At 34.8% G+C, this 25,321-nt stretch overlaps 1 protein-coding gene and 1 pseudogene across 4 annotated transcripts in view; both read right to left on the bottom strand.

Moving 5' to 3' along the window:
* Positions 1–25,321, bottom strand: part of SEPTIN7 (septin 7) — a 110,089-nt gene that overhangs the window by 65,793 nt on the left and 18,975 nt on the right. For 3 of the 4 annotated variants that reach the window (XM_044246362.1, XM_044246360.1, XM_044246361.1), the window contains exon 3: positions 8,940–9,042. In XM_044246362.1, the coding sequence (XP_044102297.1) occupies positions 8,940–9,042 (103 nt within the window). Of the gene's footprint in view, positions 1–8,939; positions 9,043–25,305; positions 25,311–25,321 lie in introns of all 4 variants that reach the window. The other variant, XM_044246359.1, reaches the window with a different exon arrangement.
* On the bottom strand, positions 7,689–7,807 carry LOC122905572 (annotated as a pseudogene).

The raw sequence follows: 25,321 nt of genomic DNA, 5'->3' as shown, positions 1-25,321 counted from the left end.
AAATGAAATGGGGATATTACCCAGAGTACATTTCTTATGTATGTCAATCCAGGCATTATCCCATTACAAGATTGAAAAACTCCCAGTCTATAAAACTGCTTTGTGTTTTTCTAAATTATACTTTTCCACAATTAAAATGCTGAAAGTAAATCATATAAAGAATTAAATGTATAAAATGTGGATATTCTGACTACTAAAAATATCATGTACCATCTTCCCAGGAAATAGTGTACGACTGAAGACAGTGGTCTGCTTTTTAGCCATAGTCTTATTTCTCCAACTCCCACATTATGCTGTTTTTATATTTCTTATGTCAGTTATCATTTAATGTTGTAGTTAACTGGTATACTTTTGTCGTCCTTTACTATTCTCTTACAGTGTCTTCAACTACATTTACATTCTTCCCTTCAGCATCCAGAGAATGAATAGCTCTACCTTCAATTATACTATACATCTCAAATTAGGCAGAAAATATTTTCTCTTTTTTAAAAGTATATAGTTAGTAGAACAAACTTTTAAGAAAACAATTTGCCAATATGTACCAAGAGCCACAGAAATGTTGAAAAAATTTGCTACAGTAATCCTACTTCGGGGACTATCAACAAATGAATAAAGATACTGCCCTCTGCTTCCCAACACACATACACAAACCCTGTTTGTTTAAGAATCTTCACTGCCATGTTATTTGTAATAGGGTAGGGGTAAAAACAAAGTTAATGTCCATTAGTGGAAAAATAAGATACAAAAATTACGGTATATTCAGTCATAGATTAGAATATTATGCAGCCATTAAACATAGTTAAAATGTTGACCAAATTTTCCATTCCATAAATTTTTACTGTAGCATTACTATGAGATCAAAGAGAGCAAATCACTCAAATATCAAATGAAAAAGCAATGGTTAAAATTTGAGATAGCCACAGGTAGAAATATTATGCAACTGTCAAAAGTAAAATATTGAGGATAACTACAGCAAAATACTAAAAATTATCTCATCATTTTTACTTCTTTCTAGTATTTCCTAATTTTCATGTGTTTCAGGTATTGTTACAGAAAAGTCTTCTTTTCAGAGAGGCAGATCTGCTCTGATAACTCTAAACAGTTCCCACCATGTTTATTTTCTTCCTAGAAAATAATATAATCTGTAATTATTTTACATGTTGTTTGCCTATCTCCCTAAATTAACATAAACTCTAGTCATCTTCCTACACAAGTCACAACATAATTACTGAAATTTATAACTCTAATAATGCGGTACTTATATAAGGAAGAACTACTGAATGAAATAAACCAAAGGTTGGAAAGAGAACCAACCACGCACATATTATCTTTTAAAAATCAAGCTTCCAATAAATGGTTTGGGGAGAACTACTTAACCATTTGAAAAATAAAATAAACCAAATTCCTGTCTCACATCTCACATCAAAACAAAAAAGCAAACAAACAAACAAACAAACAAAAAAAACTGGGGCACCTTGGTAGCTCAGTGGGTTAAAGCCTCTGCCTTTGGCTCAGGTCATGATCCCAGGGTCCTGGGATCCAGCCCTGCATCGGGCTCTCTGCTCCACAGGGAGCCTGCTTCCCTTCCTCTCTCTCTGCCTGCCTCTCCGCCTACTTGTGATCTCTGTCTGTCAAATAAATAAATAAAATCTTAAAAAAAAAAACAAACCATATGGATTTAAGATTACAGAATAAAAAGTTAAACCTTTAGTCTATATACTTAGATAAAATACAGTGGAATTCCCAGTAATCCCGAACCAAGCAGGAAGACATAGAGAACAAAAGCCATAAGAAAAAAGATTGCATGGACAACATAAAGTCAAGTTAAAACACAACACAGAAAAAATTCTGGCAAAAAATGCCAATACCTAATAACAAATACTACTACTATTATTAATAATAATATGAATAGTAATAATAATAAATGCCCTGGAGTCCTGTATCTTATTAAAGAAAAAAAATGAGCAGAGCTTTTTAAATTAAACTAGAACATGCTACTTACAAAAGAATCAATACTAAAAATAAATACTAGAAAAAAAAACAGTAAGTTAACCAGCAACAATAAAATACAGATGAAAATAAGATACCAATTTTTAGGCATTAGATTGGCCAAAAAAAAAAAAAAAAAAGACTATAATACCCATTGTTGAGAGTATGCACAGAAAAGAATATTGTCAACACTAGGTTAAGTGGGAAAAATGGTATACAAACTATTTTAGGGCAATTTGGCATTATCTACTAAAATGCTTAAGGGTGCTTGAGTGGCTCAGTCTGTTAAGCGTCTGCCTTTGGCTCAGGTCATGATCCCAGCATCCTGGGATCCCAAGCCTCATGTTGGGCTCCCTGCTCGGCTCCCTACTTCTCCCCTGCTTGTGCGCTCTCTCTCACTCTCTCTCTCTTTAATAAATAAATAAAATCTAAAACAATAATAATAAATAAAATAAAATAAAACCCTTAAACACAGGAATTCAAACTTCCAAAGCTTTATCTTAAGGAATTGATTAAAAATACAAGGACAGACAGAACTATAATTGTGTTTATATATCATTATCCTGACTGGGGTGCCTGGGTGGCTCAGCCGTTAAATGTCTGCCTTAGGCTCAGGTCATGATCCCAGGGTCCTGGGATCAAGTCATGCACCAGGCTCCCTGCTTAGCAGGGAGCCTCCTTGTCCCTCTCCCACTCCCCCACTTGTCACTATATCTCTCTGTTAAATAAATAAGTAAAAATCTTTAAAAAAATTTATCCTGATGTTGAACAACATGGCAAATTATGGAATACCCAACCTATACAAGCCATTAAAGTCTATGACACAAGCATAGCTAGTTAGGTATTCAAAGAATACCTAACATCAAAAGATGATCATAATTTACTGCTTATTTTAGAGAGCAATCATGGAACATCACAGATAGATAACTCAGTGACAGGTTTTGGTAATATTTATTTTATTTTGCTTTTCTGCATTTCCTACTTTTTATGAATGAAACACATTATCTTTATTACAAAAGCACATCTTAAAATACACAGATGAAAAACCTAGAATGAATTTTAAAATTAAAATCGTGAATATGTGGACGTATGTGATTTCTTTTTTCCCAAAACTTCCTCTGCTTTAAGTTACTTCTTGTAAGTAAGATAAAATCCACATACCATAAATTTCACCACTTTAGAATGTACAATTCAGTGGTTCTTCTATATTCACAACATTGCACAATCATTGATTACTTTTATTACCAAAAGTAAAATAAAAATAGAGCTCAAGGAAGAAATTTTTGAAATATTACTCAAAGCATTCAAGTCTCCAACATATCTTAAATCCAGAATTACACATATCACAGAATGCCGAACAACCTAAAAACAAAATGAGTCAATATTACCTTTCAGTTTCTTCAAATAACTCTGGATGTTCTTACAATTCAAACACCAACATGAAGGTGAGAGAAAATGACAATTATGACGGACAATGTATATCCTATTACCAACTACACACTTCCTAAACTTTAGCTTACAAGTCATATACAAAAAACACATTATGATAAACTTGAATCCCCAAAATGGCCAAAGCAGTGTAAGTTCCTTCCCATTGACAAAATAGAAATGTCAATCCTGCTACTAAAGACATTTGGTATAGGTCAAATATATCATGACAAACACTAAATAAAGAAAATCTCTACCATAAAAATTGTGTGAAGTTCAAAACTGCAGAAATGACAGAACTGTGGATTTTATCCTCTAAGAATTAAAAGTACAAATTTCTAGTTATAAGTCATGGGAATGAAAAGTACAGCATAGGAAATACAGTCGATAATACTGTCATAGCTTTGTATGGTAACAGATGATAAGGTCATTTATGACTAATGCACAGAACTTTCAATTCACTATATTGTATACCTGAAACTAATAATACTGTAGGGTCAATTATACTTCAATTTAAAAAAAATTCAAGGGCGCCTGGGTGGCTCAGTGGGTTAAGCCGCTGCCTTCGGCTCAGGTCATGATCTCAGGATCCTGGGATCGAGTCCCGCATCGGGCTCTCTGCTCAGCAGGGAGCCTGCTTTCCCTCTCTCTCTCTGCCTGCCTCTCCATCTACTTGTGATTTCTCTCTGTCAAATAAATAAATAAAATCTTTAAAAAAAATTAAAAAATAAAAAAAATTCAAAATAATAGATTTAATATCACTTGTTTTAAAAAATATTCTCTGGTAAGATAAAGCAACCCATAGTCTGAGTTCTAAAATCCTGGAGAATTCTAGTAAAATTAGGATTTTATAATTAACATTTTACTTCTCAGCATAGTTGAGTCTAATTAAGAAGCACACAAGAGACAGTCAAATTTCAAGCCCTAATCTGTTTGACAATTTGCTGAATTAGAGACCTAAGTGTCTTCATTATTTGATATGCTTGACCCTGAGTTTTAAACTAAATTTTCAAATAAAGATTCAAAATCAAGAATTCCAATCTATTTATCCTGGTGGCAATCAAGTTCTTCAAAATCTAGGCTAGCCTACCTTTCCAGCCTAATTTTCAACTATTATAATGTCATACCTTACGGGTAAAATCAATGTTCAGGGCAAATTTAATCTTATTTAATCAAATTTAAACCCCTGTATCATGCATAAACCACAATTACATACAAAACTGACAACCTGTTTTTATTCCTACACCAACACAGATACTTGTGTCTGAAAATATATAACGTAACTAGTTTATATTAGTGCACCATATTGTCACTACACTAACATTCAGCAAGGTAAAATATTCACAATATGAAAGTATGTGGGAGCTGAAAATGACAGGGAAATAGAAAATTCACCTCTCCCACTTCATGCCTGCCCTAGGCCACACAACTCATTCCAGTGCAATGGAAGAAAAAAACTGCTCACCAAGTATTTAAATTCTCTAATTCTCAATCATTCCTGCCCCGCTATTCCCTCTCTTTTCTCTTTCATTTTTTTTTTTAGAAAAACATAACATCCAGATGAAATCATATAAGTTCAAGGCATACTGGGCACACTTTATCCAATACCCTCAAATGAGCCTCTGCATAGTACTTACGAACACACCAGACTGAGAAGTAGACTGAGTTTGGTTTTACCATTTTCTTAGCAATGTGACCAGGGGCAAGTAACCTAATCTCTCTATGCCTCAGTTTCTCCCTCTCTAAAATGGGGATAGAAATACCGACTTCATAGGATCATTGTTAAGGTCTGTATGAGGAGGTACACACTCAGAACACTGCCTGATACATAAAAGGTTATGCATGTATTGGCTATTTCTTCCCAAGTGGACCATCCACTAAATGTCTATCCCAATTCTGTTCTTTTAAAAATCTGTCCTAATACCTCTCCTCCTCAAATAAGGCAGAAATAATCTCTAACCAGGGACAAGTTCTCCAAATCCTTCAACTTCTATGACCCTTAATTTTGTATGACTCCACTGATTCATATATACTTCCTAGAAATGTTACTTACCTTTTTATGTGTACTTTATGTTGTCTAAATTATAAATTCCTTTAAGATATGGGAATATACACTATGCCTCCCTGATACAAAGAAGGCACTTAAATAAGCACTCAATAAATTCTGCTTTTTTGAGGCAAGGTTACCGGATAAAGGTTTTCCAACAAACGAGTTTCATAAAGAAATCAAATGTTAATATAGATTTTCAGTTTGTATCAATATATAAGTCTTAAATCAAGAATCCTTATAAAAACTAAAACTATTCTGAGTTTATATCTCAAAACTGAGGACTTACATAATGGCTAAAACTAACAACGCAAGAAACAACAGGTGCTGCTAAGGATGCGGAGAAAGGCGAACCCTCTTGCGCTGTTGGTGGGAATGCAAACTGATGCAGCTACTCTGGAGAAGTTTGGAGGTTCCTCAAAACGTTAAAAATAGAACTACCTTATGACCCAGCAACTACACTACTAGTTATTTATCCAAATGATACAAAAATACAGATTCAAAGAGCTACATGCACTCTGATGTTTACAGAAGCATTATCATCAATAGCCAAACTATGGAGACAGCCCAAATGTCCATCCACTGATGAACAGATAAAGAAGATGTGAGATATGTGTGTATGTACATATATGTGTCACACACACACACACACACACACACACACAAATGGACTATTACTCAGCAATCAAAAGAATGAAATCTTGCCATTTGCAATGATGTGGATAGAGCTAGAGTATATTATGCTAAATAAAATAAGTCAGAGAAAGATAAATACCATATGATCTCACCTATATGTGGAATTTAAGAAAGAAAACAGATGTATGTATGGGAAGGAGGCAAAAAAAAGAGAGAGGAAAACAAGCCATAGGAGACTCTTAATGATGGAGAACAAACTGAGGGTTGATGGGGGATGGACTGATTGGTGATGGGTATGAAGGAAGGCACTTGTGATGAGCACTGGGTGTTGTATGTGACGGTCATTTAATTCTCAGAAACCATTACTGCACTGTATGTTAACTAAGTAAAATTTAAACTAAAAAAAAATGAGGAACTAGCTTATAAGGAAGAACCCACAGTTAAGAATAATAAAGCAAGGTTAGCTTTAGCTTTCTGTGATTTGCAAACAATACTGTTATATTTGGCTTAAAGTCAGAAAAACCAACGAAGTATTAGACACTTACTTAAAAGGTGACTATGTGTTAGACACTCCTCAACTACGTAGATGAAAAGATTCACTCCTTGCATTCAACAAGTCTATACAGAGACAGCTAACTAAACAATAACATTCAAGGTGAAGTGGGTCAGGATATTAACACCCATTCTCCTTTAATCTCAGCTGAAGTCATATTGAGAAAAAGAAAAGACAAAAGCTGTATTTCACAAACTAGTAAGATACTTTCCATATTTCCTCTAAAATCATTTCAGCTGACTTGAATTTTTTTTCACCTGGAAAAATGTTCAAGATTTTTAAACCAAATATCTGGCCTTGATCCCGAAATATTATTCTACTAAGTATATGTTCAAGAAGTCATTCTTCAAACTAAAATTTTAATATTGAAAAATTTTTTAAATTGTTATAGTTCTCCTAACAGATCTAGAAATTTTTCTTACAAATTACAAAAAGATCTTTTATTTGTTTACAGTCTGTCATTTAAGATCATAAATGTTATATAAGTAAAGGTAAGATTTAGTATTCTTTTACATGTAATGATCATGTTAACTGCCCTATAAAAGGAAAGGTATGTTCTGCATGTTTTATCCATCCATCTATCTAGACTGACCTCTGCTTCACAGTAGCAATTTGCCAGCTGGGCATACTATGCTTCTACTCAACCAGAAACAGGCAAGTTAACCAACTCTACCAAACATCAAGTTTGCAGACTTTGTACCATGCTTTAACTACTTTAACTATCACAACACATACACTTCCAAACAGCCACAAAGTGACCGTCTGGTAAAATATTCCAGTTGATTGATAAAGTATTCTCGCCTCCAATGAAGGAGTTATTTCAGAGCTAATTCAATGAATCTAATATTCAATACCCAAATAAAAACAATAGGAGTTGAAACTAATTAGCAAAAATTAATGAACAGTACAAAAAAGACAAAGTATTAACTCAATTTTCTTTGTCAAGGACAGTGTATGCATTATCCTACCTTTCACCTTCTTAAAATGTATAGAGAAATACAAAGTTTCATCATCCTTAGGATTTACTTTCGAAAGAGCCTACAGCACCTGGTATTCCCAGGCAGTCTCCCATCCAAGAACTAAACAGGTCCGACCCTGCTTAGCTTCCAAGATCAGAAAAGATCAGGCATGTTCAGGGTGGTATGGCTGTAGACAGGAGTCAGCTTCTATGAAGTAAAATTATTATACATTTAAGATTACTAATCTGGGGCACCTAGGGGGCAGTCATTAAGAGGCTCAGTCATTAAGCCTCTGCCTTCGGCTCAGGTCATGATCCCAGAGTCCTGGGGTCAAGCCCCACATCAGGCTCCCCGTTCAGCGGAAAGCCTGCTTCTTCCTCTCCCACTCCCCTGCTTGTGCTCCCTCTTTTGCTCTCTCTAATTAAAAAAAAAAGGATTACTAATCTTATATATGATATACTGTCTCTTCAAATATAACAACGATGGTACCAACATACAGTCAAAATAACCTTTGACAATCTCTTAAAATGGACTTCAGGTAGGGTATGGTGCTCAGAGGATAAAACACTTAAGAAAAATGTAACTGAATTAGAGAAGAAAGCTGTATTTCACTCACTACAGAGCTTATACTCACTGAATGAATTTCCAGGGTAATCACTTGCATGATTATGAACCTCTACCCCACCCTTCTTTCTCAAATTCAGAGCACGTATGTTTAAGTTAAGTACACATGTGATATGACTATGTGTTAGACACTCCTCAACTACACTCCTCATAAGCCAGAGAATAAAATTATCCTGTAATAACTAACCACAAGACACTATTTCCTTTTGTAGCATTACCAATTGAAGAGAATTTCTTTACAGTGTTATATTCCTCTACCACCATGGCTTTTCAACTTTGTTTTTAAAATTGTGCCACCTTAAAAAAAAAAAAAAAAGAGGCTAAAAAATATATAAATCCTATCATGCCACCAGTTTAAATTTTAAAATGTACTCACATAAGGGGCATGTGGGTGGCACAGTAGGTTAAACATCTGACTTCGGCTCGGGTCATGATCTTAGGGCTCTGGGATGGATTCCCGTGTGAGGCTCCCTGTTCAGTGAGAAGTCTACTTGTCTCCCTGCCCCTTCCCCTGCTCATGCGCTAGCACTCTCTCTCTCTCAAATAAATAAATAGAATCTTTTTAAAAAATGTATTCACATAATAAGATATTAACACGATTCCTACAGTCATTTAGGCCACTGTCTTCTTAAATTCATTCAGAGCTGATTAATAACTTAAAACTCAGATCAAAATCCAATTTTAGTAAGAAAACATATCTTACCAACAACCATAAGAGTGAATTCAAACCCTCTCTTCACTGATTTTCTGTATACTTGATTTGGGAGATTTGCAAATCCCACATAGCCTTCAAGGTTCTTCTGTTGCTGAGAAAAGCAAAAAGGGCCAAGTTATTCATGTATCAACAAAACTCTTCTGTCATGTATTTCAAATTCCTGTCAATAACCTATTTTAGAAAACTGTAAAAACTATTATCCATGGCAAGTCAAACTGATTTTATAGTGTTACCAATAAAAGTATTAACTACAGCAAAAGACAAAGTGAATTAGGAGTATGAGTTGATTTGACAATATAATGGTCAATTATAAAAACCCAAGGGCAAAAAATAAAAACCAAAGAAACCTTCCTCAGAGCAAAGATTTCAACTTACAATTAGTCAATAACAAGATTCTGACCAATCAGCTAAAAAAAATCAATTAAAAAAAATAAAGTATTTTTCAGGATAAAAAATATTCAAATACCCTTATAGTAGGAACTCTCTTAATTATCCCTTTATTCATAGTAATCACCACAGGTATGAATTTCTTGAAATTTGTCTTCTTATTCATGAAATGAAATCAAATGCTGACTTTAAAACAATTTTCTCATAAATTCTTAGAAATTCTTACGGCCAAGTCAATCAGTGATCAGTATCTTTCAAGCTATTAATACCAGGTCCAATTATGCCACTTCAGCATTTCAAATGATCCTGTTGCCTCCCTCATCAGGGACATCAGATTTATCCAGATTTTAAAGAAAATCAGAATTCAGTTTTCTGCATGGTTTTTGATTCTTTGATCTCAACAATAGTTTCATGAGTAATTCAAAGAAACCTACTTTTAAATTGGTGTAGTAATTAAACCTGACTTTTAACTTACCCAGTGCTGAGAGAAACTGTCCATAGTTTTTAGACCATCTGAGTGAGTAGTCTTACCAGTTAATTTTACTTAGAGGTAGGTCTTAGTCATCATTAAAATACAAAGGCAAAATATTCCTAAGAGGTACATATTTCTCTTAAAAGTTTATGACACATTTAAAATCTCATTTAAAAAAAGAAATACTCATGAAATCAAAGCATTAACTCAACACACTTGGATTTAAACAGCAATCTGCATTCCTCACTAGCAGCACATGTAACAAAATCCATCCACCAACTTTTAGCAATTTTTTTTGAATCATATGAACTAATCTTTAAGCCAAATGTTGATAGAATAACCAAACCAATTAAATGGAAAAGCTAATTTTAAAGACTAACTAGGATATAATCACAGTACAGTATTTTAAAATCAAATATATGAAAGCTTACTATGCATTAAGCTAAAAATATATATTAAATGTAAGGCTTCCTTAGCTCGTATTTCATTGAACTATACGTTAAATTTAAGTTAATTTAGACTGAAAACATCTCTGTATAAATTATCTCATATACTCACAGCTACTTTGTAAAGAACACATTTCCATCATTCCAGTGTTCCAGATTCCAACAGAACAGATCCATAGAGGAACAGTAAATGAGGAATTCCAAGAATTGTGTATGACACATTCAGTCCAAACAGGAAAGGCAAATCCATTGGAACATAGCAAAAAATAGAGGGGAAAAAAAATGAAAGTTACTTACATGTAACTCAACAAGTTAGAAATAAATTATAAATAAGGTGAGGACAGGCTTTATACATGCCAAATACTTTTTTTGTGGGACATTAAGGACTAATGAATTTTAACTAATGTTCAGTAGCTTTCCTGAAGAACTCTTAACTTTTTATAAAAGCCAATTACTACTATGCCTTGTACTTAAATTTTTAAAAGAAATGGTAGAAAAGCTGTTATGGGGGTGCCTGGGAGGCTCAGTTGGTTAAGCAACTGCCTTCGGCTCAGATCATGATCCTAGAGTCCTGGGATTAAGTACCTCATCGGGGTCCATCGGGCTCCCTGCTCGGCAAGGAGTCTGCTTCTCCTTCTGACCCTCCCCCTTCTCATGCTCTCTCTCTCTCTCATTCTCTCTCAAATAAATAAAAATCTTTAAAAAAAAAAAGCTGTTATGTATGATGTTTCAGCAAGGTATATAAGGACAGGGTTTAAATCTCAAGGAAAAAAATGTAACTTTCATACAATTTTGCTTTGTCAATCTCTGAATTAAGACAGTCTATATAAGATAAATGCAAACATTTTAGTTAGAAACTTTTATACACTACTGTATTTCAAGTTCTATTGATTAAAGTTCAGAATTGGAAGAAACACAGACTTGTGGATACAGGAAAGGGAAGGAAGCTAAAGATAGCAAGCAACAAATGGGAAGATAAAGTTAATGTGAGCTGTGAAAACTGAAAGCAACTAACGAAGCATAGAGAAGAAAGTAGATTTGCTTTGGACAAAAAGTCTGTGAAAACTATATATTTTTATTTTATATTGACACAAATCTACGAGTTATATCACAACCTGGAACACAGGATGATATTCAAATGTCAACTTCACGGAGGCCTGCCCTGACCACCCTATCTAAAATTACAACTCCATTCTCCTCTGTACTTTGCTGCAGCTTTATGTTTTTCTACTTAGCACTTTTTATCATCTAACATACATTTTACTCACCATATTTATTGCACTCTCCACCCTATTCCACCTCCAACTACAATGTGAGCTCCTTAAAGGTGGAGATTAAATAAACTACATAAAATGTGGCATCAAAAAAAGAAGCCGCCATCTGGGAGAGTTGAAAAAAGTTTCAGAGAGATTATTTTAGGTTGCATATTCAAGGAACGCTCCAGACAAAAGGCATAAGAAAAATGCCAAAGAGTATGTCACTGTGTCTTATTCATTGCTTTATCCTCAAGTCCTAGAACAGTCTTTGGCATATAGTACAATATTGGGAATGGATTAAGAAAAGGGAGGAAAGATTTCTAGGCAAAGGGCTGGGACCTAAAGTAGAGATGAACTTAGTAATTTTAGGCCAAAAAGAGGTTACAAGAACTACAATGAAGAAAGTGGTGGATCAGGAAGAAAAGTGATGAAAACGAGGTCAGAAAGGCAGGCAGAGGCCAGATCATGTGGGACCAAGTCAAAGTAAGAAATTTGGATGTTATTTTAGGCATGATGGGAAGCCACTAGAGGGTTGCACACAGGCAAGTGACCTGACCTGATTTGTGTTTTAAAGATAGCTCTCAGGGCTAAGAGAAGAAGTGGAAATAAGAAAACTGGTAAGAAGTCTACTGCAATAGTCCAAGAAAGAAAGGGTATACTGAATTTAGATGGTGTGGTTACAAGAAGAGCAAAGAAGGGGGGCGCCTGGGTGGCTCAGTGGGTTAAGCCACTGCCTTCGGCTCAGGTCATGATCTCAGGGTCCTGGGATCGAGCCCAGCATTGGGCTCTCTGCTCGGCAGGGAGCCTGCTTCCCTTCCTCTCTCTGCCTGCCTCTCTGCCTACTTGTGATCTCTCTCTGTCAAATAAATAAATAAAATCTTTAAAAAAAAAAAAAAAAAAAAAAAGAAGAGATAAGAAGGATTCAGAATATGTTTTGAAGGTAAAACTGCCAGGACATTGCTAACACACTTTAGATGTGACTGGTGAAGGAGAAATAGACCAAGATAACTCCTAGGTTTTTGGCTTAAACAACTCAATGGAGTTATATTTCTAAGGAAAAATAGGAATAATGGGAATTAAAAATTAGGCAGTGAGGGCCCAAACTGTCAAAATCAAAAACAGCTTTGAATGTGTGATGTTTGATGTGTGCATAATGCATTCAAGAAGGCCAGTAGGCAGTTAAATACGTAAGTCCAGAAACTGCAGGGCTGGTTGATGCTGAAAACATAGATTTAGGAGTCATAAGCACTTAAGTAGTATTAGAAGAGGGTTGGATTCTCGAGGAAAAACTAGAGACTTGGGGGGGGGGTAGCCAGAGACCTGGAGCACTCTAACACTGAGATGACTGGGGTGAGAAAGATCAGTCAGCAAGAAGGAACACCAGGAATGGCTCAAGGTCACTCAACTGTGTTAAATGCCACTGAAAGGTCAAATGAAATACCAAAGACATAACCATAAAACATAACCAAAGAGACATAAACATAAACATAAAACTAAGGAGGTTACTGGTTTGGATAAGAGCAGTTTCAGTAACAGTGAGGAAGAAGAATAAGTAGGATGAGGGTAAACAATTTTTTGCACATAAATATAACATTTTAAATAATTCTATGTTTTAAATTAAATTTTTTAAAAGATTTTATTTATTTATTTGACAGAAAGAGAGATCACAAGTAGGCAGAGGCAGGCAGAGAGAGGGGGAAGCAGGCTCACTGCTGAGTAGAGAGCCTGATGCGGGGCTCAATCCCAGGACTCTTGAGATCACGACCTGAGCTGAAGGCAGAGGCTTAACCCACTGAGCCACCCAGGCACCCCAAAATTAACACATTACTTATCTGTGTTCTCTATAATTATTTCCCAGAGGGAGAAAACCATGTTCTACTCATCTTTATATTCCTAGCAAAATGCCAATACATGAGAGAGATTTTAAAAAGCTAAAGGGCTAAATATATATTTTTAAGAAAATTCCTTCTAAGGAAAAAATTGTGTCCACCCCCCTCCCAAAAGACTTTGGGATTATACCAATAACATACCATTGGTTGACTAAAACATATAGACTTTTCTTTCACATTTCATAAGAATCATTCCTTATCCCAAATTCTAAAATCAACCACAGTCTGTAATTCAGAAGACTTAACCACCCACTGATTCTTTTCCTGGGCAAATAAAATGTTCACAGTACCAGTGTGAAATATAATCTCTGAATAAGAAACATTATTTATAGATATGAGTGATATAACTGTGACACTTATAAGCATGTGAATAAAGATAAAAGTATATTCTCATGCAGGCTTCCACCAAAATACCTTAAGATCTTAAAAGTATTACTGGATTTGAAACATGAGTTACATAAGAAGAAACAGTTATCAAATCATCTTTTCTAAAGGCATACATTTACAAAATTCTTTTAGTTACTATGCCAAATTTCTATGTTAAAATTCATATTTAAGAAAATCAAATCACAACAATTTATTGCTTGTTACTTCACTGCCTGTGGAAATATCAACTTAAATACAATATCCAGTAATTTTAGTGTTTAACTTATTTAACCTTATTTCTATAAATCAATTATATTTGAAGAACAAGATGCTTCAAATAGATTCTAACTGATAGATTATTGGAATCCCTAAGAACACTTCATCTTTTCTTGCCACTTGTTACGATTACAAGGAATAAAGTTATGAAAATCTTGGCATCTGAAATCCATTATTGTTTTTAAAGGTCTGAATATTAATATGTTTTAATAAATTTTCCAAAAAAGAAAAGCAGTAATTTATTTTGAAAATGCCAAATATACATTTCCATAACAAAAATGCAACTGAGCAAGGGGAATTATAACAGAAAGAAAGCCTGACAAAAATCAGATTTTGAGGAAAATTAAAACATATCCAAGCTAAGATGTACTACAAAACCTTCAACTTCCCTCATCTTTACAAAATGAGACATTCAACCCCAAATTACCTTAGTAACACCAGAATTCTGTTTCTCTCCTTAATAATTGCAATTTTAAAAAATCATGCTACAAAGATCCAAGATTTTTATCCATAACTTTAAATTTCAAAGACAAACATTTAGTCTTTTCTTAATTAACTTCAAGTTCAATTTGTGCCCTCTGGAATTAAAAGATACATTGTACATTGTTTTACACATGGACAAAAATTAAGTTTCTTCTAAAATTTAAGCAACTCTAAACACTTTTGTCTACTCCTTAGTATTCTTAAAAGCCTTACATCATATACCTATATATATATATATCTGTTTTAGTCTTACATAACCCAATGGAAAAATTAAAGAATGCCACCATGTAAATGATTTAAATATTCTAAATATAACTGGTACAAAAATACCTAGATTTCAGATTTAATACAACAAGAACACTAAAATGTTACAAGATTTGCATGGGTATGTCCTAAATGTCGGCTTTAATGTCCCCTCACCCTGATCTTTTTGAAAAGTTCATGTCTTAATTTGCCTGCCCCAGCTCTTCCCTCTTCACTGAGCTGAGCAATTACGTACTGATGAAACTAACTTTTATTTTCTCTATTTTGGATTCCTAGTTAATGTGCTTAAAGTATTTTAATATTTAATTCTATGAATACGTGTAAGAATAAGGTAACATTTAAAACTTTTTTTCTTTACTCTGAACTTGGAATCTAATCTCTACTTACACAGAATTACTCTCATTCAATCAACATAATTACTGGACCTTCACAATGTATGTACTAGCAATTAAGTACACAAAAATTGATAAAAACAAGTTCCCTGCTTATGAAACCAAGAACCTAAGGTCAGGTAAATTAAAAGGCAATCATAACAACACAGTGATAAAATACTGTGATCTAGGCAAACATGAAGGATGGCTATAGAACAAAATAGACAGTGGGGGTTGGGGAGAGCTTGGTCCTATTTTGAGGTCAGATCCTTCAGCTCCTGAAGGACTAGCACACCTTAGTCTGATGAGAAATGTGGGTAGGTGCTGGAAAATATGGGTCTCAAGCAAACTAGTTGGTAACTGCAAAGGCTCAAAAGCAAAAAAGGAGAGCATGATTCTGTATGGGAACTACAAATTTAATACATCTCAGTTTCAAGGTCTGGGAGCTATAGCATAGGAAACTTGAACAAAAGCCAGATCATGAAGATTACTGTCAGTCACACTAAGGAACTTAGGTTAGACTTCATCTTGAAAGCTTAAGGAGAACATTAAAGGACTTGAAGCATAAGAATACACAATCACATTAATTCACATGCAGAACTGTATTCTTATTTTAGAAAACTACCACTAACAAGAAACTGAATATGAACTGTAAGAGTTCTCAGAATGACAACACTTTAATTTCAAAGACAAACATTTGGTCTTTTCTTAATTAACTTCAAGTTCAATTTGTGCCCTTTGGAATTAAAATATACATACATTGTACATTGTACATTGTACATTGTACAATACAATCCCAAAAGCTGGTGCAGTAACCCAGGGAAAAAATTAGGACTTGAGCCAAGAAAGAAGTGAGGATGAAGAGAAATAGAAGCTAAAATTCTACTGTCTATATTAAGGTAGCCACTAGCTACACACGGCTATCAAAAAGTTGAAATTTAGCTACCCTGAAATGAGATGTGCCTTTAAGTGCACAATACATATCAGATCTTGAAAACTTGGTATGAAAAAAAAACTATGAAAACTATCTTAATTTTTTTTATTTTTTATCTTTTCTTAAAAAGATTTTATTTATTTATTTATTTATTTGACACAGAGAGAAAGATCAAGGTAGGCAGAGACAGGGGGGAAACAGGCTCCCTGATGAGCTGCAAGCCTGATAATACACGGCTTGATCCCAGGACGCTGAGATCATGACCTGATGAGCCCAGCGGAAGGCAGAGGATTAACCCACTGAGCCACCCAGGCATCCAAAAATTATCTTAATTTTTAAAGTGACTGCATGCCGAAATAAAATTTTAGTCATTATTGGGTGACATATGAACTAAAGTTAACTGTACCTGTTTCTTTTTACTTTTTAAATGTGGCTATTAGAAAATCTTAAATTACAGCTATTACTTACAGTAATTTCTAATAGTGCTAGTTAGAAATTAATGAGATGTATTTACAGGTCTCTATAACTAACCTGCGAAGTGGTAAGGCTGAGATTTCTAAATTTAGGTTTGAACAATTGGGTTACAGTGGAACCAATCATTAAAAGCAGGAATCACTTGAGTTTAAGGTATTAAGTGGACTTTAGGGAGACAACTGTCTAGTACACAGCTTGCATATATAAAACTTAGTTCTAGAAATGTCTAGGTGAAACAGAACATTTTAAGCTAACAACACTTAAAAGGTATGAAGACCATGCATATGAATCCAAATACAGCACACGAAGTGGAACCAGGCCAGAAACAATACTAACATCCCACCACCTACATAAATCTAGAAAAAGATGAGAGATAAAAAGAATGAGGAAAAAAAGTAGTTCCTAGAAGCAGTTCAAGGAGGTCAAATGTAGTGGCCTTCTTCAAGAAGTGGTCAACTGTACCAAATGCTCTGGAGTGGTCACTATAAAGATACAGAAGAATCTACTTATCATTATCAGGGGCCTTTGTCAGAACAGGAGAAAGAACAAGAAAAATGCATACTGGAAGTAAATAAACAGTAAGTGCAGGGAATGAGTATATACAATTCCTTCAGAAAGCTTTTGGTGAAGAACAGTAAGGTAGAACCTGGAGAGTAACAATGGGTCAAGAGTGAGTTGAAAACGAGAGAGAGAGAGAGATAGATATGCACCCACTTAAATGCTAACAGAAAAGATCAAGTAGACAAATGGCTGAAAAAAAGGTAAATTAGGATACAGTGTTCTAGAATGAGGGATGAGGTTTTCTCTAAGGGCAAGAGACAAAATCATGTACTCATTTTAAGGAGAGGAGAGGGAACAGTAAAAGGTAAAACATTTGAATAAACAACCACAAGAATAGCAGGAAAGACTGTGAGTCCACAGGAGACAGCCAAGCAACTCTATATGCAGATTAAAGCTGAAGACCACACATCTGTGTGAATATATCCCAGAAGCCATAGGATCTTTTCGTCCAGTAGCAATCTGCAACATAAGTACAAGCCAATAGACTGTAAGAGTCATTTGAAACTGTTATTTTGCAGAAAGTGTGCAAAAAAGGTCAAGGGATCATGGGATCATGGGAGCAGACAAGTACAGTTGAAGTGATTCAGTGAACAAAAATGAAGTGGGTCAAGGATGAAAGGTAGGAAACAAAGAAATGAGATATCTGAAAGAATGTGAACTTGTGGTTAAAATGGGCCATACAATTAAGATTTTAGAGGTGGAACAGTAGTTCCAGATGATAACCACATGGGACCATGAAAGATTTTATTTTTTTATTTGAGAGAGAGACACAGTGAGAGAGGAAACACAAGCAGGGGGGTGGAAGAGGGAGAAGTAGGATTCCCACCGAGCAGGGAGCCCGATGCAGGGCTGGATCCCAGGACCCTGGGATCATGACCTGAGCCAAAGGCAGACACTTAACCCACTGATCCACCCCGGCGCCCCCACATGAGACCATTAAAATGATGGCCCAAGCACAACCCAGAAACTGGGAGGCTAAATTATTGAGTCAGTTGTACATATGGGCTCTAAAAATGCCCCAGAATAATGACAGAACTTGGGGAGGAAAGGAAAACTGAGTGTTTGGTGTCATCTTGAATGAATAAATAGAAACTGGCAAATTTAAAAAGGGTGAGAACATGTTGTGGTTAAACAGCATAAGCTTTAAAGAAGCAGGGCTTTTGTTAAAGAAAGAACTGTCTAGAATCTAGATTAGCACTGCCTTAATAAATATATAAAATAAATCACATATGTAATTTTAAGTATTCCACTAAACACATTTAAAAAACTAGAAAAAAGAATTTAACTTTAATGTGTCTTATTTAACCAATGTATACACAATACTATTTCAACATGCAATCAATATAAAAATGACTAGGGCGCCTGGGTGGCTCAGATTAAGCTGCTGCCTTCGGCTCGGGTCATGATCTCAGGGTCCTGGGATTGAGTCCCACATCGGGCTCTCTGCTCAGCAGGGAGCCTGCTTCCTCCTCTCTCTCTCTGCCTGCCTCTCTGCCCACTTGTAATCTCTCTCTGTCAAATAAATAAATAAAATCTTTAAATATATATATATATATAAATTACTAGAATTCATTTCACATATTCATTGCTCTGCATCCTTTTCTTTTGTAGTAATATCTGAAATACAGCACACTTCATTTAGAACTAGTCACATTTCAAGTGCTCAGGAGCCATGTGATTGGTGGCTCCCATACTAGATAAAGATATAGAACATTTCAAGAATATAAAACTTTCCTTTGTGCCAAAAGATCTCCTGGAACACAAAATGAAATGAATAGTAATACCCAGTACTAGGTGAGGAAGCTGGCAAATAATCACTCTCCTACATGACTGGTGAAATATAAATTTTAACCATTTCCCTAAAGAGCAATCTGGTCTTGCAGACCAAAAAGTGAGTTTTCATGCTTCCAGACTCAACACATTCCACTTCTACACATTTATAATTTTGAGAATATATTTAAGATTTAGCTATAAGAACATTTAAAAAACACAGTAACAGTGAAAGACTAAAAACCAAGTTCTAAAAACAAGCAAAAGAAACAATGTATCATGCTATTCCCTTTGTAAAAATACCATGCATTATAAGCTTGAGAAGAATAAGCATGACAGATAACATTGTATCAAGTGGAAAAACTGTTACTAGACAGTTGACACAGTATTATGTACCTTTAAACATTCTCTTGTGTGCACAATGCAAGACAATTCAAAGGATACAGACTAGAGTGACAGTTAAGAAAATGACAAGGTAAAGATCTCAGAAAATTCAGAAGGGGCCCTCAGAAGGGGCATCTGGGTGGCTCAGTCTGTTAAGCGGCTGCCTTCGGCTCAGGTCATGATCCCAGGGTCCTGGGATCGAGCCCCAAATTGGGTTCCCTGCTCAGTGGGGAGTCTGCTTCTCCCTCTCCCACTCCCCTGCTTGTGTTCCCTCTCTCACTCTCTCTCTCTGTCAAATAAATAAGTAAAATCTTTAAAAATAAGTAAAGGCAATAAGAAAACTCAAAATCAACTTCTTCAGAACTCTAGAAATTAACAAAAGGTTTGTAGCAATCCACAGAGCACTTACTCAAAATAAGGGGGCTGAATCTAGGTACCTTGCCTATTCTCATCTCCCCTCTCAGCTCCACAGTAGTCTTGAAAACCAATAGCACCCAATTATGGCAAAAATCAGCATCTTGACAGCAAGTGGGAGAAGGCAGAACAGGCTCTTTTAAAGCCCCATTCCCAGTGAATTATCATTATTTGGCCTGTCTGGTGTTTGGTATGGAGTCTAGAAGACTAATAACCACAAAGATAACCAGAGATTTCGGTGACAACACAATGGTGAAGAAAGCAGAATTTACAGAAAGTCAGCAAACAACAAACAGCATTAAGAAACCCTGGGAGGAGATCTGACCAGAGCTGCCATGTTGTATTATTTAAAAGGTCCAGTTTTCAAGCATTATGAGACATGCAAATACACAACACATAACATCCCATATATGGCGGTGGGGAGGGGGTTCAATAGAGACTATTTCCTAAGAACACCCAGATATTAAGCAAAGGCATATTTATCTTAAATATGGTCAAAGAACTAAGGGCAACAATGTCTAAAAAACTGAAGGGACGTATGAGAATAACATTCACCAGAGACTATCAATAAGGACACATTAAGTATTAAAAAGAACTAAATAAAAATTCTCAAGTTGGAAAGTACAACTGAAATGAAACTTCAGTAGAGAGGCTCAAGAATATATCTGAGCTAGCAGAAGAAGCAACAAATCTGAAGACAGATCAAAAATCACATTAACCAGTTTAACGGAAAAATACAAAAAAGAATAAAGAAAAAAATGAACAAAACCGGAGACTATGGAAGGAAAATAATCAACCATACCAACATATACATAATCCCTCAAGATGAAGGAAGAAGGGAGGGAATGAAAGAGAGAGAAAGGAAAAGCAAGGAAGAAGGGGCAAAAACTATGTTTGAAGAAATAATGGGAAAAAATTACAAAATTTGAAGAAAAACATTTTTCTACACATCAAAAGCTGAGCAAACTCCACAAACAGGATAAAAATCAAAGAGATCCATAACTAGAAATATCAAAATCAAACTGTCAAAAACCAGAGACAAAGAATCATGAGAGAGTCAAGTGACCATTACAGAGGACTCTCCATCATAAGTATGACTGACATCCCATCAGAAACTAGAGACCAGAAAGTAGAGGGATGACATAGTCAAGATGTTAAAACATAAAAACTGTCAGCCAAGAGTTCAGTATCTACTAAAAGGTATCTTTTAAAAATAAAAGAGAACTTAACACATTCTCCAATAAACAAAAACTGAGAGAACTCAAAATCAGATCTGCCCTACGAAAAATACTAAAAAGAATCCTTCAAACTGAAATGGGAGGATCTTACACAGTACCTCTAAGAAATGTGTATCACCGGTAAATGTAACAAGTAAATATAAAAGATAGCATAATTTGTTTGCAACTCTTTTCTTTTTTACCTATTTAAGGAACAACTTCATGAAGCAATAATTATAAAATTGCCTTGATGGGTCTATAATGTACAAAGATGTAATTTGTATGACACTAATAGCACAAAGGAAGTAAGAGGATATGAAACTACATAAAAGCAGAATTACTGTACTCTACTGAAACTAAATAGGTAATAAGCCAAATTTTAATGCTATAAAATCAGATATTAACTGTAATCCCAAGGGCAATGCCCCTGCTAGACACACACACACTCTCAAAAGAATATAGCAAAAAAAAAGGGGGGGGGGGTAAGATGGTACATTAAAAACATCTATTTAACAAGAAAAAAATAATTCAGAAAGAGAAAAAAAGGAAAAAATAAACAGAACCAGAGATGCTGATAAGATATAAGATATTTAGAAAACAAATAGCAAAATGACAGGTGAAAATCTTACCTTTCAGTACTCACACAGGATTAAATATTCAATAAAGGCAAATATTGGCTGAATAGATTAAAAACCATGATTCAATTATATGGTACCCACAAGAAACACCTTTTAGAATCATAGACAAAACTACCTTGAAGTAAAACGATTTCAAAAATGTAAAGAGAGCTAGAGTGGCTACAACACAAACATTAAGACAAAATTCTTACCACTGACAAGGATACTTAATACTGATTAAAATATCAACTTATCAAGAAGCATAACAATTATAAACATATATGCCTCTAAAAACAAAGCCCCAAAATACACAAAGCAAAGACTGACAGAATGAAAGGGAGAAATAAGACAATTCAAAAATAATAGCCTGACCTCAATACCTCACTTTCAAAAATGGGTTAAACTACTACAAAGAAGATAAATAAGGAAACAGAAAACCTGAACATAGCAACTAGACTTAACATATATAGAACATTGCATCTGAAATCAGCAAAATGACATTCTTCTCAAGTGCACATGAAATGTTCTCCAGAAGAGACTATACATTAGACATCTTATCACAATTTTAAAGGGCTAAGGTCAGCTACTATGGATATTAATCATCTATGAAAGAATGAAATTATAAATAACAAAAGGAAACTTGAGGGGCACTTGGGAGGCTCAATGGGTTGATCCTCTACCATCCACAGGCATCATCGGGCTTTCTGCACAGCATGGAGCCTGCTTTCCCCCCTCCCTTCTGCCTGCCTCTCTGCCTACTTGTGATCTCTCTTTCTCTGTCAGATAAATAAATAAAATCTTAAAAAAAAAAAAGGAAACTTGAAAATTTGACATCTGTGTAAGTTAAACATTACACTCTGACCAATGGGAAAAGAAGAAATCACAAAGGAGACTATAAAATTTGAGATTAATAATAAAAATACTAATTTTAAAAAAGCACAACATACCAAAACTTACTGAATGCAGCTAATTCAGGGCTTAGAGGAAAAGTTATAGCGGTAAATACCTATGCTAAAGAGAGAAGATCTCAAATCAACTACCAAACCCTTATCTCAAGAAACTAAAAGAAGAGCAAACTGATGCAAACCAAACAAAAATAAAGACTAGAGCAGAAGTAAAATATATTTCAAACATAATACAGAAAATAAACCAAACCATAAGTTGGCTCATTAAAAAGAAGTAAATGTGACAAACCTTAGCAAAGACTAATCAAGAAAAAAACCAAAAACTCTCAATAATGAAATTCAGAATGAAAGAGGGCAACTCACTACTAACTTTACAGAAACAAAAAAGATTATAAAGAAACCTTTGAATAAGTGTATGCCAACAAAGTGGATAACCTCGAGAAATGAAAAAATTCCTACAAAGACATAAACTACCCTAAACTGGCTCAAGAAGAAAAAATCTTAAGTCCTATAAGAAACAAAGAAATTACAGGGGTGCCTGGGTGGTGCAGTCAGTTAGGCATCTGCCATCAGCTCAGGTCATGATCCCAGAGTCCCAAGATCAAGCCCTGCATCAGGCTCCCTGCTCAGCAGGGAGTCTGCTTCTCCTTCTGCCCCTTACTCCTCTCTCACGCTCTCTCTCAAAATCTTTTTAAAAATAAAAATAAAAATAAATAAATTACATTAGTAACCAAAAACCTTCCCCCCAAAAAAGCCAAGTCCAAATGTTTCCACTAGTGAATTCTAACAAATGTTTAAAGACTGCCCAATCCTTTACCAAGTAATCCAAGAAACAGAAGAGGACAGAAGAGGTAAAACATTGCCCCGTTTTACCCTGATACCAAATCAGACAAACACATCAAAAAAACAACAACAGACAAATGCCCCTTACATACATGCAAAAACCATCAACAAAATACTGGCAAAACAAAACCAGCAATTAAAAAAAAAAAAAAGTATATACCATGACCAGTGGAATTCATCTACTGATTGGTTCTACATATGAAAATTAACCAATGTAATATACCGTATTAACTAACCAACAACAAGAAAAACACATGATCAGGTGCCTGGGTGGCTCAGCTGATCAAGTGACTGTCTTCCACTCATGTTATCATCCTGGAACACCAGGATTGAGTCCCACATCAGGCTCCCTGCTCAGCAGAGAGTCTGCTTCTCCCTCTGACCCTCCCTCCATCATGCTCTCTCTCTCTTAAATAAATAAAATCTTAAAAAAAGAAAAAAAAAACCACATGATCATCATAGACACAGAAAAAGCACTTGACCAAAAATCCAACACTCTTTCAAGATAAACACACTTAACAAACAAGGCATAAAAAGAAAACTTCTTCAAGCTCATAAAGCGTATCTAAGAAAAACTCAGAGCTAACATCATACTGAGTGGTGAAAGACTAAATGCTTTCACTGTTCAGGAAAAAGACAGTGATGTCTAGTGCCACTTCTACTCAACACTGTTCTGAAGGTTCAAGCCAAGGTAGTCAGCAAGAAAAAGATATAAAAGACAACCAAACCGGAAAGAAGTAAAACTATCTCTATTCACAGATAACATGATCTTATAAATAAAATACCTTAGCGAATCCACTGAAACACACATCCACACACCACAAACTAATAGTTGTAAGAAACAAGATCAACAAAAACTTACTATATTTCTATATGCGAGCAAAAAGCAACAGAAAATGAAACTTAAAAAAAATCATTTGTAATACCATAAAAAAATACTTAAGAATAAATCTAATAAAAGAGCAAATACTGTACACTGAAAACTAAGAAACACTGGCCAAAAAAAACTAAAGATTAAGTAAATGAAAGCTATTCTGCATTCATAGATTAGAAGACAATTTTGTTCAGATGGCAATACTCCCCAAATTGATACACAAAGCCATGTGTATCAAGGTCCCTTTGCAAAAACTAACAATAATCTCTAAGTCATGTGGAAATTCAAGAGACAAATACCCAAACAATCTTGAAACCATACAAAGCTAGAGGAGTCACACTTCCTAGTCTCAAAACTCATTTACAAAGTTATAGTCCTCAAATCAGTGTAGTACAACCATGAAGAGATGTACAAATCAATGGTGGAAATACACTCTTACATTTTACGGTCAACTCTTCTACAAGGTTGCCAAAACAACCTAATAGAAATTTTTTTTTTTTTCAATAAAAGATGCTAGGACTACTGGATATTTATATACAAAAGAAAGAAAATGGGTACCCACCTCACACAATGTACAAAAGTAAATTCAAAATGCATTAAAGACCTAAATATTTATAAGATCTAGATCTATAAAACTCTTAGAAGGAAACAGTGGTAAATCTTCATGATCGTGAATTAGGAATGGCTTCTTGAATATGACACCAAAAATAACAGCAATAAAAAAAGGTAAACTGGACTTCACCAGAATTTAAAAAGTGCTTCATAGAATACTGTCAATACTTCACTTCCAAAGTGAAGACAACCCATGGAATGGCAGAAAATATTTTTGTAAATCATCTATCTCAGTCTATTTTGGACTTACATCCAGAACATGTAAGGAATTCTTACAACTAAATAAAAAGGCAAATGACCTGATTAAAAATTGAATAAAGCACTCAAACAGACATTCTTCCATAGAAGATTTATAGAAGTTGCCAGTAAATACACAAGATGCTTAACATCATTAGTCATTAGAGAAATATAAAATAAAACCACAATGACAGCACCTCATAGCTACTAAGATAATTTAAAAACACAAACAATGTCAAGTGTAGACAGATGTGAAGAAACCAAAACCCTCATACATTGCTGGTGGGAATGTAATATACCACAGCTACTTTGGCAAAG

The sequence above is a fragment of the Neovison vison genome, chromosome 4 (genome assembly GCF_020171115.1).
Source record: "Neovison vison isolate M4711 chromosome 4, ASM_NN_V1, whole genome shotgun sequence".
NCBI classification, from domain to species: Eukaryota; Metazoa; Chordata; class Mammalia; order Carnivora; family Mustelidae; genus Neogale; species Neogale vison.
This window is presented reverse-complemented; position numbering and strand designations above follow the sequence as displayed.